The sequence below is a fragment of the Mastacembelus armatus genome, chromosome 24, assembly GCF_900324485.2.
Source record: "Mastacembelus armatus chromosome 24, fMasArm1.2, whole genome shotgun sequence".
Classification (NCBI taxonomy): Eukaryota; Metazoa; Chordata; class Actinopteri; order Synbranchiformes; family Mastacembelidae; genus Mastacembelus; species Mastacembelus armatus.
In genome coordinates, this window is record NC_046656.1 from 18,222,925 (window position 1) to 18,240,643 (window position 17,719).

Consider the following 17,719-nt stretch of genomic DNA (forward strand, 5'->3'; position numbering starts at 1 on the left):
ATGGAGATGAGACACCAAACGACTGTACTAAACATTAGGTTAATACATCGACGCAGAATTAAAGTGTTGGTATAAACGCTAAAGCCAATTTATTAATAGTACAATATAAAAATAGTAAATTTATATCATTTTATGACACATACATTCTGTATGTTAGATATATGAGGTACATCATAGCAGCTGGTCATCATTTACTAATCATTGTCATTAACATTTGATTCTTCCTTCGCTGAATGAGCTGCTCCAGATTCTTATTGCAAATACCTAAATCACATATTTATTTTGATTAGCTTAGTCTAATTGGGGGAAATACTGGTATTTCATTGCTTAGAGTCGTTGAGTGGGGCATGTAAAGATAACTTCCGTGAAAAAAAAAAATCACTGAGAAAGTACACTATATATACACTAGTTGATCAAATAATGCATTGGATGTAATTTTTCAACACTATCAAAAATCCAATAAAGCAACAATCTCCTTAGGATCTGACACAATAGAGCCAAAGAATAAAGGCCAAATTAAAATTTCAGTGCAGTTATCGATTACCCTGGCAAACTGTTCCCAGCATTTTGCCTCTGGCAAAAATTTAAAATGTCACATTGACTAAAGCTCAGAGAAAATAGCCTTAATGTCCCATAGCACTATGACCTTCGGTAAAAACAGAGCAATTTTCAAGGTTCTTAAAAGTTATACAATGGATTAGTCATCAAATTAATACAATCATTCATATTTTATCATATCAATAAATAAATTATTAATAAACAACAACAAATACATTTGCCCTATATACAAGAATAACGGGAAATCCCACAGCAGCCCCATCCTGCTCCAAAAAATGTGAGGAAAGAATAAATTTACAGACATGTTTCAAAAGTCAGTTAAACATCAACTTCATCCCTGTGGGTCTTTTGGCCCATAATGTATCCTCCATCATCTTTATTCTGCCATTTGTAGATTAATAAAGCCATCAGTGTTGCAGCCAGTATCAGTCCTGTTACTCCTCCTGCAATAACACCTGTGAATGTGAACATACATCACTCAGTAATGTATAAGAATACAAATTCACAGTGTGTAGAACTGTAAGAATTAGTGTAACTGCAATGTACCAGCAACGATTTGTTTGTTCTCCAAGAAGCTCTTGCTGTTTGCCATAAAAACAAGCTCTGAATCTTCTGCAGGCCAGTGTGTACTGCCAAAGGTTAGGTCTCTGCCGTTGGAGCGAAGTGAGATTTTTGTAGTTTCACCTGGTGAGACAGCCAACAGTGGGCATCAATCATATTGTGATATATATTATTCAAAGTGAAGCATGGAACCACTTTATAATCACTGAACTTGGTGCCAAGAATTACCTTGTTCTGACCAATCCCCTGAACCTGAACCAGAACTGTCAAAGTCATACCCTGATCCCTCCGTGTCTTCAGGAAGTTTAGAAACCTAATTTTATTGGAGAAAAATAAATAAGGATATTAAAAATGAACAATGACTGTTGTAGAACAGCAGCCCAATGCTGTTGTCTGCCTTACTGTCAAAAACAGAAAAGAGGTGAAGAAAGCTCCTTTCTTAATTGAGCAATAAGTAAATGAATCATGTCCTGGATACAAGGTCCATTTGAAGTAACACAGGTTTCCAAAGCACACTGTGGCTGACAAACCCTTGATGACGTAAGTGATCACATTTATATCACCAATAAAAAGTCATGAGTAGAGTATAGCTGAAATGAAATGGTAAATGTCACTCCATCCATTTAGCAAAGCAAATGGGAAACAAACCCAGACCCTCTAGGAATCACACTTGGAAGATATACAGCAACTCTAACAGCTCAGTGCATCTGAACCCTGCCAGAAAATAAAACGTGCCTTACTGTATGTGCTGCCCAGTTCCAGTGCTGCCTACTATAATAATGTTTACTGCTAGAAATATTGTCAGGCTGTAATAATGGGCAGCAGTAAACCTTGTGTTTAACTTGCAACAATCGGACCTATAACTGTAACTAGTCTGACAAATGTCTCTGGCTTGTTTCTTCCAGTTTGTAGCCATAAAAGTCAAACTGTGACTTCAGTATTCCCATTTTATGCTGCTTTGTGCTTAGATTCCACTACATGTCTGAGGGAGATATGATGCATTGTCATACACTTTGCAACAGCTACATGAAGGAGTAACAGATTATCTCAAACTTGATGAAACACAACAAAATAAAATAAACACTTTTTCTATGTTAATTCACCAGTGATGATAAATAAACAACATAATGACATAATATTAGAATACAGTTGAATAAATTCCAAGGTTTTTGATCGCAGGAATTATGTTTTTCTTAATGTCATGAATGTTTCATATTGGTGGTGGTTACGACTTGGACCTCAGTAGAGTCTGAGTATTCCACCACTGCCTATAGGGCTAAAATGAAATATAGGTCATGGTGGAAATAAAAAAAAAAAGATGTAGAGTTAGTTTTTCCCCCTGAGATAATAGCCTACGCACCAAAGTCTCAAAACGACATCAGGTGATTTCAGTTTGAGGTGTACAAAAACCACAAAATGAGAAGTGTGAAGTTTTTCCCCTCTGCCTACAATATTTTACCTCGAGCTGATCGGGAAAACATATTTGTTAAAGCGAATCATAAGAAAACGTGGCAGGTAAATGTTTCTACAACTAATTAAGGCTCAAACTTTAAAGAAAACTCAACCCCAGTAAACAACAAACTCCTTTCAACCATCAGATTTATTTCTTGGTTGAAAGGTACAGGACCATGACCCGTGGCTAACATCAGGAAGTTACAAATATGAACATGACACCTAATTAAAACAAACAATCATGTAACCTACCCGGAATTAAAGAGACTGACCAAGACTTACCGACGAACTGCCTGGTTGTATCAATCCCCAAACCAGGATTAAAGACACTGTCAAACATACATCCATGTTTCAGCTGAGAGGAAGCTCAGTGTCCTCGGTGCCGGTGGACCTCCGAAGGTGTTTTGATTGAAACTCGAGCCTCCTACCGGACTGCAAAGCCCCGCCCACCAATAAAAGCAGAACATACCGTTCAATCCAGGTGTTAACGTGCACCTGTTCACTGACAGGTATCAGGAAACCACAAGTCATTTGTTCTCTCCCTGCATATGATCTAATTGGCCCATAAATCCTAATGAACAATTTCAGTAGAATATGTGAACGATTCCAGTTTAAAACAGCCGGCGCCATAAATCTTCCATTCACTGAGGCCTATTGCTGTACCCAATGCAATTTCCCCATTGTGGGATAAATAAAGGTTTTCTTATACTGTATATTATTGTAATGATATTATTGAGAAATCTTTTTTTTTGTTTTTTTACTGTTGTATAGGTCAAGATGGTGCTAATTAAAACAAAATGTTATACTTACAGTAATAATTATCTTTAACATATTCATACATTTTTCTGTGTAAAAAATATAACAACAATATAGTAAAAAGGTTCAATATTTAATATCTTCTACTTAAAAACACTTATTCCCTCACATGGGCTTTTCACCAAGCTGATCAGGTTGTTTTTGTGTCCTGATTCACGGGGACAACAGACAGCTGACAGTAAGATTTATAGATCATTTGGTTAAATGTATTTTGTACACCAATAGTCCAACAGGGAGAAAGACCACAACAATGCAGATAAAATGTTAGAAGAACAGTTTTAATCATACATAGTCACAATTCTGCTTCCAAAAATGAGTTTGTTTTCTTCATCTAACATCTGGAAATGTACATAAGGCCACCTGAAAATGTACATGACTTTGACAGTGTGACAAAACTCATATGTTCATATTTATATAATTGACAATATTTTACATTGCTTTTGCTTACAAGGTAGTAGCTGTTCCAAAATACAGCACTCTTCTGTACAAAAATAATTCTTGTCATTTCCTGTGAAGTTTCCATGGTAGCAGAGGACTAAATGCAGCCTCAGTTTTAGTACAGTGTTTTTTCTTTTTTTTTCTTTTTCTTTAAACTGTCACACATCATAAAGACTATCAACAGTGGATGTTACAGCTCCAGTACAAATAGAGGCTGGCCTTTCCCATCACAGATTAAAAACAAAAACCATGCCAGATTATGAAGCCATAAAGTTTTTCTTTAAAATAACACTTGATCAAATAAAACTGTATACATTATATTCAAGGGGAAAGGAGTGATGAATATACACACATCAAAATGCACATTTTTGCCTTTTTTCTCCCCAAAAAGTGTAAAAGACATCCCATTTACAGCATTAAACGTTTACAAATGTACAACTGTACAAATGAAATAAAAGCATCACTACAAATTTAGAGCAAGGCCTGTCAAACACCACGACTAGACATTTTTTTTTTAATTAAACTAATATTCTTACACTTATTAACTGCACATATACTACATGTATTCTACAATTATTCATAAGAAGCAAAGAAGCCATCACTACAAGCATTACAGGTGATTTGTATAGCCTTTGATGGCCCCATCCGCCTCCACCGATGCACTTGCATTCCCAAACTAATGAAATTATTTTAAAAACAAAAAAAAAAAAAAAAAGAACCATTAAAAAAAAAGGTTCTTTCAACGTCCCTTTCTTCAACCATGTCCCACTAGTTCATGTCACCTCAAATGTACAATGCTGGGATGAGCTCCATAACATATCACTTTTTGGACTACTCTGACCTTCAGGCGGTGGGGGTTCCATCATTGCTGCAAGCCCCCTACCCAAAAGCAACAATTTACTCATACATAAAGATGCTATACATCGCTAAACTACTTCTACGCAAGAGATGATTATTCAGTACATAAAGATACTGTTTTCTAGGGCAGTGTTCATCTCAAACTACAAGACAGATAAGATGTTACACAAAACATAAGAAAAAAAAAAAAAAAAAAAAAAAAAAAATCATTCCAAGGATTAAAACCTGTCACAGCATGCCAACGCATACCCCATACTCCCACACCCTTTTCCCCACAGAAAGCCCCCCCACTAGATTACACCAGGTTATACTCCTGCTGTACAACCAAACCTCATGCTCTGCTTCTATAAGTTAACGGTAGCATTTATCTTGCATAAACCCCGAGTGATCACCTGGATGAGGGAAAGTAAGACGGCTCAAATGGGACTCAGTGGATGCAGCAGCTCAGGTTCGTCAACCTCTAATATTCAGTACCGAAACATCAGGCAGACTATAAGCTGCTGGGATAAACACGCGCCCCCTCTTAGCCTGGAAAAAGAGGAAAAAAAAAAACCACCAATGGAAAACACTACCCTAGACTAAAGCACCAATCCCTAAGGCCAAGTTTGCAAACTGGTCTTGAAGACATCTGGCTGACTGTGGCAACTGATGCACAGCACTCATCTGTGGACGGAGGTGGGTAGGTTGGTCGGGGGATAGGTGGTGGGGGGGGGGGGGGGGGGTTATATCCATCCATTAAAGTAGTGCTATTTCAAAAGTAATCCATCAGCTGCTTTGGCATGGGAAAACATTTTTACTATGCATGGGATCATATACAAATATAATAATATCAATTGCCTAAATTTCATTAGAACAGCTGACAAATCTGGTTACAAAAACAAATGGAATTGTTTTTTAAAAGGATCGCCCAGTTTAGCCTTATAAAGTCACTTGCTGGTGTTAATTGTAAGAATTGTAAATTTCAGCAAATGTGTAATAAGTTTTTTCCTACAGAGAATTTACAAGGTAAAAAACTAAATGTACAAGATAATATGAAAACCAGTCAAATACATCAATTACATCATTAACAATGGGCTTGTGCTTTACCCAGGAAAATAAAAATAAAATCAAAAAACAAAACAAAAAGCAAAAACAAAATCAGCCTGTTGAATGTGCATCCCCCGGGGGCCACACTGGGGACCTGCACCAGGGGTGGCAGAGTTGCAGGGGTCAGTTGTCACAGCATTCTTAGGTGAAGTTGACTTGTCTTTTCTTTTTTGGTAATTCCCCCAAAAATGGGATGTGAGAGGGTGTCAAAGGCTAACCCCTATGGCTAAAGAGTGTGTCTTTCAGAACAGGGAGTTTGAGGCTCCTACTCCTCTTCAGGGGACCCAGGATGTCAATAAACCTACATGAGGCCATTTGTTGGGCCACCGATGGGGCCTAGTTCAGATCCACTTTTCATGTAGTACTTCTCTAGCTTGGCTAGAATGTGCTTCCCATAGGTGTATTTACGCAAAGTGGCAATGTGAGGCCGGATCTAAGAAAGAAGAGAGAAACTATTTGACTAAACCTTTTTCAATGTCTAAGTAGTACAGTTTACTTGGTAGTAAGCCAAAATTAGATTAGTAGATTACTTTTACGTAAACACCGCGTTTCCACTTTTTATGCACTTCACAACTGTTACAAAGATAAAATTATTTCCACTGTGTACTACAAACCACCACGCAGCTTGTTGATGTCTGATAAGCCCTCAAACCGGTCGGTCTGGATTGCATTTTATGTGTCAAAGGTAGTTGGAGTAACAGCAACACAGCCTTTTGTGTTGCTTTAATGCCTTTAACACCTGTTGAGTCATCAGTATTTTCTGACCAACAGGTAAGCCGTGTTGCACCTGTTATCTTGAGAGAGTTAACTCAGTGTGCACATTAACCCTTTTCTCTTCATGTACACATTTAGTAGTTGACCCACCTTGTGCATGATGATTTTACGCTGAGCAGGTTCTGCCATGTCAATCATTCTTTGGACAACGTAGTTGGCGTACTGGTCCTTCATCATGGTGTACAGGGCGCTGTGGGGCCCGTCTTTCTGGCAGCACACTTCATCTATTAGCAGAGCTCTCTCCGCACGTGAAGAGTGGATCACACACTTCTCAACAACATTGCTGAGGAAAACAGAGAAACCTTATTAAAAACTGACCTGATGACATCAAAGTGATGACCAGTCCTGAGCCTGTTTAATAGTTATCACGTTTTCATTTTCTTTTGAGGATCACTACAGGCAAGATTCAAGCATGTGCAAGCATGAGTGAAATATTGTTTATATAGTTCAGGATATTCATTACATGATCTTTCAGCAGATCATTCAACAGACCTTTTCAAACGCAATGTTCTGTAACATCATGCAACACTGACATGCAGCATCGCTTACCTTGCAAATTTGTGTTGGCTCAGGACAAGAACCTTTCCACGAACCTCTGCCACTATTTTGCTTTTGTCTTCCGGTCTGCCATGCTCCAAAACATGCTGAATGACGTAGTTACCATACTGATCCTGCAGGAGGCAGTGGAGGTGTAAGCTCAAGTTAAACATTTAAATATTCATTAATCACAAAGATTCAGTGTGACACCGTTTTCACTGATTGATACTCATGCACTAAGTTTCACCATTGATCTTAACTGGTGTGAGATAAATCATGCAGCTCTACAGGTAGATGAATGAGTGACACCCCCATCTGTAGTCTTATAAATACCCTTACGTCATCACTGCGGAAGGTCAGACAAAAGAGATGCTGCTGGTGTGGAGTGCTGCCAACCAGGCAACACAACCAAAAGCATCTTTGCCCCTTCAGAAATGGGTGATAGACAGTTATGGGTGTAATTTTAGTGTGACAAGATGGAGACAAGAACTCACCTGACCAAGCAACAAAAAAACACCACACTTGTAATGATCTTGTTAAAGTAGTAATTTGTTGGGTAGGTAATGTGATCTCCACCTTTAATTTGGAAATATTTGCCTTCAAATCCATTTCCTTTCAATCTGTTTAGCAAGAACTTGACTTTAACGCAAGTGGTAAAGGTGAAGTTACAAAGTTTGAGCACCACATGCGATCACATTTGATGGCCCAAGTGTTTCAAACTGGTGCTATTAAACAATTACAAAGAAATCAAGAAGGTGAAATGAAAAAACAGATTGATTTGGAGATGTTGTAGGCAACAGAGAGGGATGAGACAACAGGGAAGCATGTTCCTTGTGAATCCTCAGCATAAAGCAAGATAGGGGGAAAGGTAAGAAAAAGGTGGTTCAGTTGGTTAGGAGGAGGCCTGTAAAAGTTTGGAGATGGAGAAATCTACCTAAATGTTAAATCTGATCATATACAACAGAAAAGATAAAAAGGGAAAGAGGAAGGGAGCACAGGGACATCCGCGAGAGAGAGGCAAATTGCTCTGACCTTGAACAGTGCATCGCGGGACACTGTATAATATGTTTTGGGTGTCATCTCCAATGAAACGCCTTGATATTTCTAGATGGAATAAGTGGGGGGCAGGGTGGATGTCAGATGTAATGACAGCTAACAATACAGTTACATTCATCCTTACACTTTATGTTTAGCAGAACAACTACACAGGAACAATAACAATATGAAATGTTCAAACATAAAGGAGACATGCAAATACACAAGACAAGCACACATTTCAACAGTGATCAATCACATCTAGAAAACGCAAAACTTTAAATCTGTGTGTAATGTGAGCTTAGAAATGAAGCAGAATGGAAACAGATGTGCTCACCTGGCCCAGCTGTTCAGAGTGTTGATGCAGCTCTTCCAGGATGGGTAGAGTTTGCTCCTGAGTGCAGTGCTCCAAAATCCTTTGGATCACTCTGCAGCCATAAGGGTGTGTGGAAAGCACAAACACCTGAACAAGGAAGTAAAGCGAGAGGAAAGCAGCGTGTGCAGTTAGACAAATATTAGATCATAACCACTAAACAGGAGTTGCATTTAGTTGGATTAAAAAGGGAAGCTTGCGATAACTGTTTCTGGACAGTAGATTTCTTCCTTTACATGTTACTCTAATGTGCACAGGTCTATTAAACAGCTAATTTAATCCTGTTCCTTCATATCATTTTGAGAAAGGAAATTATCTTAAATTTTGTACAGTTAATTGTAAAACCCCACAGAAAATGTACTTTGAGTTATTTCTCATTAATAAACCCACCTGTCCTTGAAAGGCATCGATAATGAACTGTAGGGCCTGAGGCTGGACACACTCAATGCACTTCTGCACCACATGGTTCCCATTCTGATCCTTCACACACTTCAACACATGGCCATCCAGCTCACGGACTATGTCGCTCTGAAATAAGAAAATAACAGACAAATAGATTTAATGGATGTCACTGTTGAAAGAATGCAATACTCTGGATTGATTTTAAAATAAATAAAAGCAAAACATTTGTTTAAAAGAAGTGAAATCTCACTTACAATTACCTGCTGGTCTGAGGAAATAGACTCCAGGGCTTTCTGTATAACTCTGCATCCATACATCTGCAAAGCCAGGGGGAGGACATGCCCACGGATACGTGTTGCCAAAGCCAGCTTCTGGTCTGCACTTCCAAACTGCACAACACAAGACACAAAAGCTGTTTGCTCGAGTCTTTGTGTGCTATTGTGAGGTTACAGAAACGACAAGGATGAGAGTTAACAGTCCAAACCTCAAAGAACTTTTGGATAACATAGTTCCCAAACACATCAGTCATCAGCTGGTATGCTGCTTGCAGAATTTCTCCAAACACCATCTGCCTCTCAGCAGGAGTGGCCCTTTCTAGCTTCTGTTGGATAAATCTGAATAGACAATGAGTAAAGATGGAAAATAATGAAATTTGTCTTACATCATAACACCAACATAACACCCTATTTTATTGTTTCAGTAAAAATGCCCAAATACAGCAGAGGTATTAATAACCTTGATCCATGCTGGTCTTGAGAGAACTCCACCATGTGTCCTGGGAGGTCACGAAGTTGAAGGTTTGGGAAGCGGTTGTTCCTGAAGTCTTCCAGGAGGCGGCTGCGTCCAGATGGCATGACATCAGAACGGCTGTAACGTGGCCGAGATGGAGGGAACAGCTGGCTGCTGGAATTGAACAAACTGGATGCTCCACCGGTACTCCGGTACTTTGCCTCAGCACCAGGAGCTGCAGAAATGTAACGCCCACTGCCATTCGTCAAGCCACCTAGGATTACACAGCAATTATAATTACGTGCAGACATAGTTGTGTTGATACGAAATGTGATGGAAAATCAATGACTACTTTCACAATAGGCTTACCTAGGTGAAGGCTGGAAGAAGAACCGTGAGAAGATGGCAGAGAAGGTGGAGGAGTAAGTGGGGAGTGACCTGGTGTGAGGCCAATGGGGCTGGGTGAAGAGGAGTAACCCAGGCTGTTGTAGAAGGGCTGGCCAATGGGGGTTAAACTGCTGCCACCACGTTTGTACAGGTCAGAACTTGCCAACAGGGAGTCCCTGCGAGATACACTGCTGCTGGTTGAGCTGGACACTGTAAGAAAAAAATAAATCAAGTAAGGGGGGAAAAAAAAAAAAAAAAAAAAAACTCTAAAAACAGTTTCATGTAGTTTGTGGCCAAGTTACTGACCAGAAGAGCCAAAGCCACCAAGTGCAGAGCCCAAGCCCACACCAAGAGAGCCCCCGGTGCTGCTGAAGCCCAGGGAGGAGCTTGGTGGTGGGGGAGCGGCAGAGGTGTGTGAGAAAAGGGAGCTGCTCTGAGAAGTGCTGGGGACTGAGCCAGAGCCATAGAACGAACTGGAGGGGAGACCACTGCTGGGTGGGGGAGCCTGTTGCTGCTGAGGCTGAGGCTGAGGCATGGAGCGATATAGCCCGTTAGCTGGAGGACCAGACATGTTGTTGCCAGAGCCTGATGCAGACACTGCAGCTGCTGGTATAGAGAGACAGTTTGAGGAGCAAAAAGACAAGGACAGGAAAGAACAGAACAGACAGTCGGAACAGTTCAGACTAGTACCAATTATGTACATCTCTATTGAATAAAACAGCAGTTCCTTAACCTCCTTAACCTTGGTCTCAAATATATATTTACCTAATACGTGAATACTTGACCCTGCATCAACATTAAAAATTGTAATAACAAAATGGCCTAGGACCTACCAGCCTGTGCTGCTGCAGGGTTGATGAGGAGAGGGGTCTGAACTAGACGAACTGGACCACCTAGACCAGTTCGGGCACCAGGGCCCATTACCAGGGCTCCAGTCTGGTCGTAGTAGGCTGCAGGGGCCAAGACTTGATAGCCTGGGGAGATAAACATAAAATGAATGAACAATTAGATTGCTATACCCCTAAACAATTAAAAACAATACACAAAACAATGTTGTTTTTTGTGTCCTTAAATGATCCTAGAAAGGATCACAACTAGAAAGAACCCAAATCAATGATAATTATGGAGTTGAACAATGACTAAATGAAGTACATTACTACAGAATACATTGAATCGAGCCCTTTTTCAATGTAGGATAACTGTTGCAGATGTTATAACATCCCCAAATCAATGATAGTGATGGTAAATGTGTACAGTTAGTGTTAGTAGTGTACTAACCAGGCATTCCTGTGTATGCCAGTGCAGGATTTGCAGCAGCTGCTGCAGCCAGAGATTCTTGCTGACTTTGTTGGCCTTGGCCCGGTGTTAAAGGTCGCTGGTTGGTTCCAGTTCGCATGACCTGCAGGAGAAGGTAAAGACATCACACTCACAAGCTTTTGCAAATTTGTTTCATCAGAAATGTGTGGGTTTGGTTTGACTGGATTTGAAATACAGTTGCCTAGAAACAAAACAACCCCACATCTGTCATCACAATTTAATTTATATCAAATTCAATCAAAGCATCTTGTTCATGAGAACATGGCTTTCATATACATTACAGACAATTTACTGGAAAAGCATATTTTTGCACAACAACCATATAGAGCTATTGAAATATGGAATCACTTTTGAACCCAAACAACAGTCAGACTAGAATATATAAACAATTTCTACCTGTGGTTGGCCTGGCCCTGGTCCCTGATTGGAAGCTTGCTGATTAGCTGAGTGATTGGCAGTAGATGCGGCCTGTTGCTGGAAAAGATTGGCCGGGTACACACCCCAAGGAACACCGTAGTACTGTGGTGGAACCACTGTGGGCCCTGAGAGAAACATTTTTGATGTCACATACACATCTTACAAAGCTTCTCAAGGTGAAATGATTAGTTAACAGAGAGTACGTCATCTGTTGTTTTCATAACTACTTGATTGTTTGATCATTTGCTGAAAAATAACTTGCTGGTTCCAGTTTCACAAACAGACATATAGTTAGGTGGATACAATATCCCAGGGTTTGGAGGAATCTGTGGGAAGTATCTGGGGGAAAAAAAAACAAACTGCTGTGTAATTACCTGCAAGTGTAGCTGCTGCTGCCAGCCCAGCTGCAGTGTAAGGGTCGGCTCCAGGTGGGGCAGCATTAATGATGTAAGGGTTTGGCACAAACGCAGGAGCAAGGCCAGCTGGATAATATGAGGAGTAATTAATGTTTCCATTTCAAATCTTATTCAAATTACTGTAAAAACATATCTCTCAACAACTTGAAATACAAAATACTTCAACTATTATATGATACAATGTACGGCACACAAGATGAACACCCAGCCTTACCAAGATGCTGCTGTTGGGCTGCAGCCAGGGCATATTGTTGTTGCTGAGCTGCATTGAGCTGTTGTACAGTCAGGGGATTAGATCTCTGGAACAACTGTCAAAAAAACAAAAAAGGGATCACACAAGATGTTGAGCAAACTTACAGTTAGATCTCTTCGTAAATATGTTTTATGCTTCAACAAACCTGCTGCTGAGAGTTGTAGTCAAACAATCCTACTGGAGTCCCAGAAGAGTCCACCTGAATCTGGTTCCCAGCATAGTCAAACTGAAGGGACTCCACACCGGCTGGCTGCTCCATCCCTCCCATATTCTGAGCCTCCTGGTTCTGGAAATCGTCAGCTGTGACCTTGTTTTGGGTGGGGTTATGTTGAAGGACATGGGGGTGATGTCCCATCATCTCCAAACCTGTCTGACTGGGTCCCATTCTCTCCACAGCCTCTGTGGGTGAAGCTTGACGGCTTCCAGGGGTTGGACTGGGAAAGCAAAGCAGTTGAACTTCAGTGCACATGCCAAATTAGCACAAAACTTTGCCCTAGACAGGGAATTGCAACAAACCTAAAAGCCTTAGGAAAACCTACTTGAAGTCTTTGCAGTCCCTGTCCATGCCATTCAGCAGACCTCTTCCATTGACTTTAGATGGATCATTCTCTTCTCCCACCTTCATCTCCGGGCTCTTGTCCTCTTCAAAGGGTGACACTTTCTCCTGGGCATCACCCTTTTCTCTCCCATCTTGGTCTGCATCTCCTCCACCCTATATTCATAAACAGATCAGGTAAGTCTCTATGCCAAACTTGGGAGTAAGGTTAGAATAAGCAGTCTGAGTGCCCCTAAGAAGTCTGAGTTAGAAATGAGAGCGAAACTTCACTTACATAGCCTCCATTCCTGTAGCGACCGTCCATCTTGTCACCAGGAGAGGAGCTCAGGACATATTCCACTATGCTCACCCCCAGGCCTCCTTCTGAGCGAGGTGAAAGCACAGTATTGGCATCACCATTCCCATGGAAACTCTGGCCTGGTCGCTGCTGCACCATGATTGGCTGAGACACTGAATGATCTGAATGAAAAGTTGTGGTCAAATATCTAAACTGTTGTGAAAAGAAGGTTACAGCTTATTAAGAAAGCCCAGTCAAAGGCAACACTGCAAACCATTGTCAACAGACGACACACAATGCTAAGGATGATTCATCTATAAGAAAGAACAGCTGCATGAAAACAACAAAGTTACTCACGAGATGATCCCCAGGCATTGTCCCTCCACTCCTCTCCAAGAAGCATCCCTTTCCTTCCATCTTTTGCCAACTCATCAGAATCCCAGAGCTTTTTTGCTGGCAAAAGCTATAAAACAAATTGTACACATTTTCTATACATCAGTTAAGATCCCCATAATAATACCAACATTATTAGCAGCCATGGCTTCTTCAAAATCTATTTATAGTTTAAATATACATTTTTACAGTTAACACACTTTTATACTCCATAATTTAATTTTGAGTGTGAACACCCATAGTTCCAGATTTGAAGGTGGCCATAGAGAGAGTAGCTTTCTCCTTCATGAAGACATTTTACTTCATTTGTAACTTTCATGATAACCAATACAGTGCATATAAATTTAAATTTCCAAATCACTAACCCCTGGATTATAATTTATTTCTCCAGTGTACATGCATATACAACTTTCCCAAACACCCAAATTTTTTCAAAGTTAAGCGTTATTTTAGGTTTGGGTCTGTTATGGTGCCCATCTTCTGTTTCTTCACTGGTCCCAATAAATGTGCTAAGCTATTCACTGTAAAGTAGCAAATTCTGAGTATTATATATCTACTTTTTCAACCTTACACAGGGTGAGTGTTTCAGATGGATGTTCTTTTTGATTGACTGCTGTATTATATAACAGAGAAATGGTTGAAAGGTAGGGCCAAAACCCCCTTACCTCTCCCATGCCCCTCGACTCCAAAGCAAGGGCTTGAAAGTCATAGTTCATTTCATCCACAGCACGGACCTGAGACATAGGGAAGAAAAGGGGTTTTGACCAAATGGGGCTAAAGTCTTAAAATCAATAAATTTAATGTAACTGTAAACAGATGGAATACCACAAATCAGAGAAAGTAAAAAAAAAAAAAAAATGTTGACTGCAGTGCAGAAAAGATAAATCTATATTCTCATTTGCATTCTCAGAATGCCAAATGTTTTAAGAGACTTTTCAGCTGACAAGACTATTACTCAATATAGGCCCATTCAACAAGTTTTTTTTTTTTTTTCTCCCTGCAACTCTTAAATCTCTTACACCTTTTTTACTAGTATCTTTTCCCAGCCCTTATCAGGCTTCCTGGGGGTGCCTATCCACTTACATTACTGCATTCTGTAAAGACACATTTTTTATAACGTACACCCACATAAATCAGGTTCCAGTGAAACAGAATACCTTTTCCACCACAAAAACAAACCAAATTACACAAGTTACATATCGAAATATCAACTTCCTGACTTCAATTCAATTGTTTGCCCTATATGGGGGTGTAATTTCACAGCAGATCAACCACTGGACAGCAAGGGGGGGGGGGGGGAATACTGTGACATTTCTATTTTTTCAGTGTAGTTAGTACATTATTTCTGCACATTGTGTTCATCATAAACTGGAGTGCTGCTCAGTGAATTAATGTTGCTGTAATTGTTGACACTCATTAAATCCTTGTATTGCTTCATCTCACTGCATTAACAACCACCACCTATATTTTTGATGTACAATAACTTCATCAATTGAAATGAAGTGTAAAGCTTTGGAATTTAATGTAACTGATGAATGGCTGACACCTGTCAGGGTTATCATGGGTTAACTGAGCATGTGGAATACATGACCTGTCACTGATGATTATGGGCTCTTATACTTTCATTTACCTCTTTTAGCCCATACAAGAATGACACTGCTATTAATGGTCTCTAGATCAGTGTTCCTTGAGGACCTGTGATGGGAACCACTCTAGATAAAGGCTTTTTACCTGGTCAATGTGATTGGCATCTCCAGTCGGCCAGCGATGCTTACTGGGTGTGCACCCACCGAGTTGCTCTCCTGGCTGCCTCTGAAAGAAGTATCCAACTGTGGCATCATCTTGAGATCTTCCACTCAGCGGAGGTTGCGGGGTGCCTGGAGTAGGGTTTGGTCCCCTGTCCATACCCTGTAAATGTGGGACTCCGGGAGCCTGTCCACCTCCTCCAACTGTGGCTAGGGGCCCTCCACCATGAACTCTAACACCTCCAGTCTCAGGAGCACCATTTGCATGCAGCATCCCACCTCTCGTCTCCTGCCAAGCCACGTCATTCATACCTAGGATGCTGCATGGAACGCTCATTCCACGGGAAAGCCTACACAAAACATAAGATGACAACAAACTGAGTCTTCTTTCAAATTAACCTATATCATGCTTAGAGATGCAACTATAGATATTACACTGACATCAATATTTAGCCTTATTAAAAAGGACAAAGGCTTTTGTGTTGTTCTGAGTAATATGATTGTCAGTGTGACACAAATACCAATACAATACAAACACAAAACATTTGATTTAAATTTAAATTTATAATTAGCAGATTAGCAGAAACTATAAATATACAACTTTCCTAAATGCCTACTCTGTGAGCCTATTTCCTAACGAACATCTGAGGTAAACATCATTAAAAAATGGTACTAAAAGAATATTAAATTGACAGCTTGATTCCCTTCACTAGGACACGACTAATTCCTGCGTTGCTAATTAAATGCCTCGTCTTCCCCCAGTTTAAGACAGTAACCTTAGTTAATTTTTACCCGGTATGTCCAAATGTAGCAGTAACATTACTTACTAAACAATATGGCAATAACGTTACATGGGAAATCAAATCTTGCAGTTTGCTGATCATTGCATGATCAAGGCAAGAACAAGACAACAGGCTGACAAGGACATGGATGGTTTGCGTTACCAAGAATGCTAGGAAGATAACGTTGTCGTTAGCCTAGTGTTAGCTGGTGACCAAAAGGCTAACGCAGCTATCGCTAGCTAATTGAACATTATTGACATTTGACTAGGGAAACATGAAATCGTTAAAGAGTAATTTTAGATTCTAGGCGGCTTTAAAATGATCCAACTAGTTACAACTTCATATTCAAAGGCAAAAAACAAAAGCCTTTCAGCCAGCTAGCTAAGCTAACCTAGCAAGCAAACCCACTGATAATAAGCAAGCTAACTCAGCCACATTGATTGGGTATTTACCCAAATCTTGGCTTAAAAATGTTAATCACCAACAGTTGCTTATAAAGCTAATTGATTATGTCAGTCAATTTATTAGCACAAAGGGAAATCAAGCGTATTTAGTGGTTAACTTATAATTCTTCTTGCCTAGCGTGAGCGTTAGCATCCTCCTTAGCAAAGCGGCTAACCCCAGCGGGCCCGGTGTTTATTATTGGCTGGCTATGCTACACATCAGAGTTAAATTTTTGTTACTCGTTAAACGGTCAAACTAGCTTCCTGTACACAAAACAACATCACCTCCTGCCTCAAAACACAACAATGTTCGTACGCAACAACGGGCGCACATGAATAGCTAGCACGGTGCTAGCACAGGCTAAGTCGGTGTTGAGCTAAAACATCAACCAAACAGTCCGTGGCCAAACAACATGGCCCCCCTTCAAGTTCCAAACAGAGGGGCCTTAACCGCTAAACAAAAGGGGAAACACTCACACTACGATGGTCGCTTCAAACAGCCTTTGCTTTCGACGTGAACAAATAAAGAGGAGCCACTCACGCGTCGTCGTGTCGACAGAGGGTCTTAGCTTGTTGTTGCTCGCCGTCAACCCGATTCTATATTGTTTTGTTTCCTTGGAGAGAGCGGTGATTTAGCGAGGCTTGATAGTCAGGGCTCAGAGTTTGCCTGCGCTGGTGCCCCCTCCCTGTAAATAGCGTGAACTACGCAGACATGCGTATAACAATGTCAATGCACATTTACCTCCTGAGACACATTATCACAACTCACGGATCCAACACTGATCCTCAACGCACAAACAGCGCTCATACATGCTGCTCCGCGAAATATAAGTTGTTTGGGTGCGTTTTTGTTGGATACTGGCTGATTCAATGTTGTGTACAAGATTGACTCTGTAACAAATGATAAAATAAAAAAAAAATGAACGAGTAAATAAAACACATTTGATTCCGGTGCGTGTGTTTTTAAATGGGATTTATCAGTGAAGTCGCTTTGAATGGAGATTACAAAGAAACGTCGCGCAATATATCGTCATGCTGTCACATTTGGTGGGTTTTGGCTGATCCTGGATCGGATGGGTCCTCGTGCTCCGTGACCCTCCTCTTTATTAGAAAA

At 40.4% G+C, this 17,719-nt stretch overlaps 2 protein-coding genes across 7 annotated transcripts; both read right to left on the reverse strand.

The window, feature by feature from the left end:
* Positions 1-64: 64 nt before the first annotated feature.
* LOC113137295 (syndecan-2-like) lies at positions 65-2,986 on the reverse strand. The gene is made up of 4 exons (XM_026318842.1): positions 2,854-2,986; positions 1,348-1,432; positions 1,105-1,242; positions 65-1,013 (listed from the first exon to the last, which is right to left on the reverse strand). The coding sequence occupies exons 1-4, from the start codon at positions 2,917-2,919 to the stop codon at positions 877-879; spliced, it is 426 nt and encodes a 141-aa protein (XP_026174627.1). The 5' UTR covers positions 2,920-2,986; the 3' UTR covers positions 65-876.
* A 658-nt stretch (positions 2,987-3,644) lies between these two features.
* pum2 (pumilio RNA-binding family member 2) lies at positions 3,645-17,382 on the reverse strand. Of its 6 annotated transcripts, none has more exons than XM_026318578.2 (23): positions 17,147-17,381; positions 15,367-15,730; positions 14,301-14,369; positions 13,600-13,705; positions 13,240-13,424; positions 12,949-13,121; positions 12,555-12,843; positions 12,371-12,464; positions 12,115-12,222; positions 11,720-11,865; positions 11,285-11,405; positions 10,840-10,980; positions 10,313-10,609; positions 9,989-10,216; positions 9,626-9,893; positions 9,375-9,504; positions 9,145-9,279; positions 8,879-9,016; positions 8,453-8,578; positions 8,113-8,184; positions 7,093-7,214; positions 6,634-6,826; positions 3,645-6,202 (listed from the first exon to the last, which is right to left on the reverse strand). In XM_026318578.2, the coding sequence occupies exons 2-23, from the start codon at positions 15,715-15,717 to the stop codon at positions 6,071-6,073; spliced, it is 3,624 nt and encodes a 1,207-aa protein (XP_026174363.1). In that variant the 5' UTR covers positions 15,718-15,730; positions 17,147-17,381; the 3' UTR covers positions 3,645-6,070. The 6 variants fall into 6 exon arrangements, with proteins under 6 accessions (XP_026174363.1, XP_026174364.1, XP_026174362.1 ...); XM_026318579.2 differs by having other exon boundaries at positions 9,151-9,279; positions 10,313-10,612; XM_026318577.2 differs by having other exon boundaries at positions 10,313-10,612; positions 17,147-17,380.
* Between the last annotated feature and the right edge of the window lie 337 nt (positions 17,383-17,719).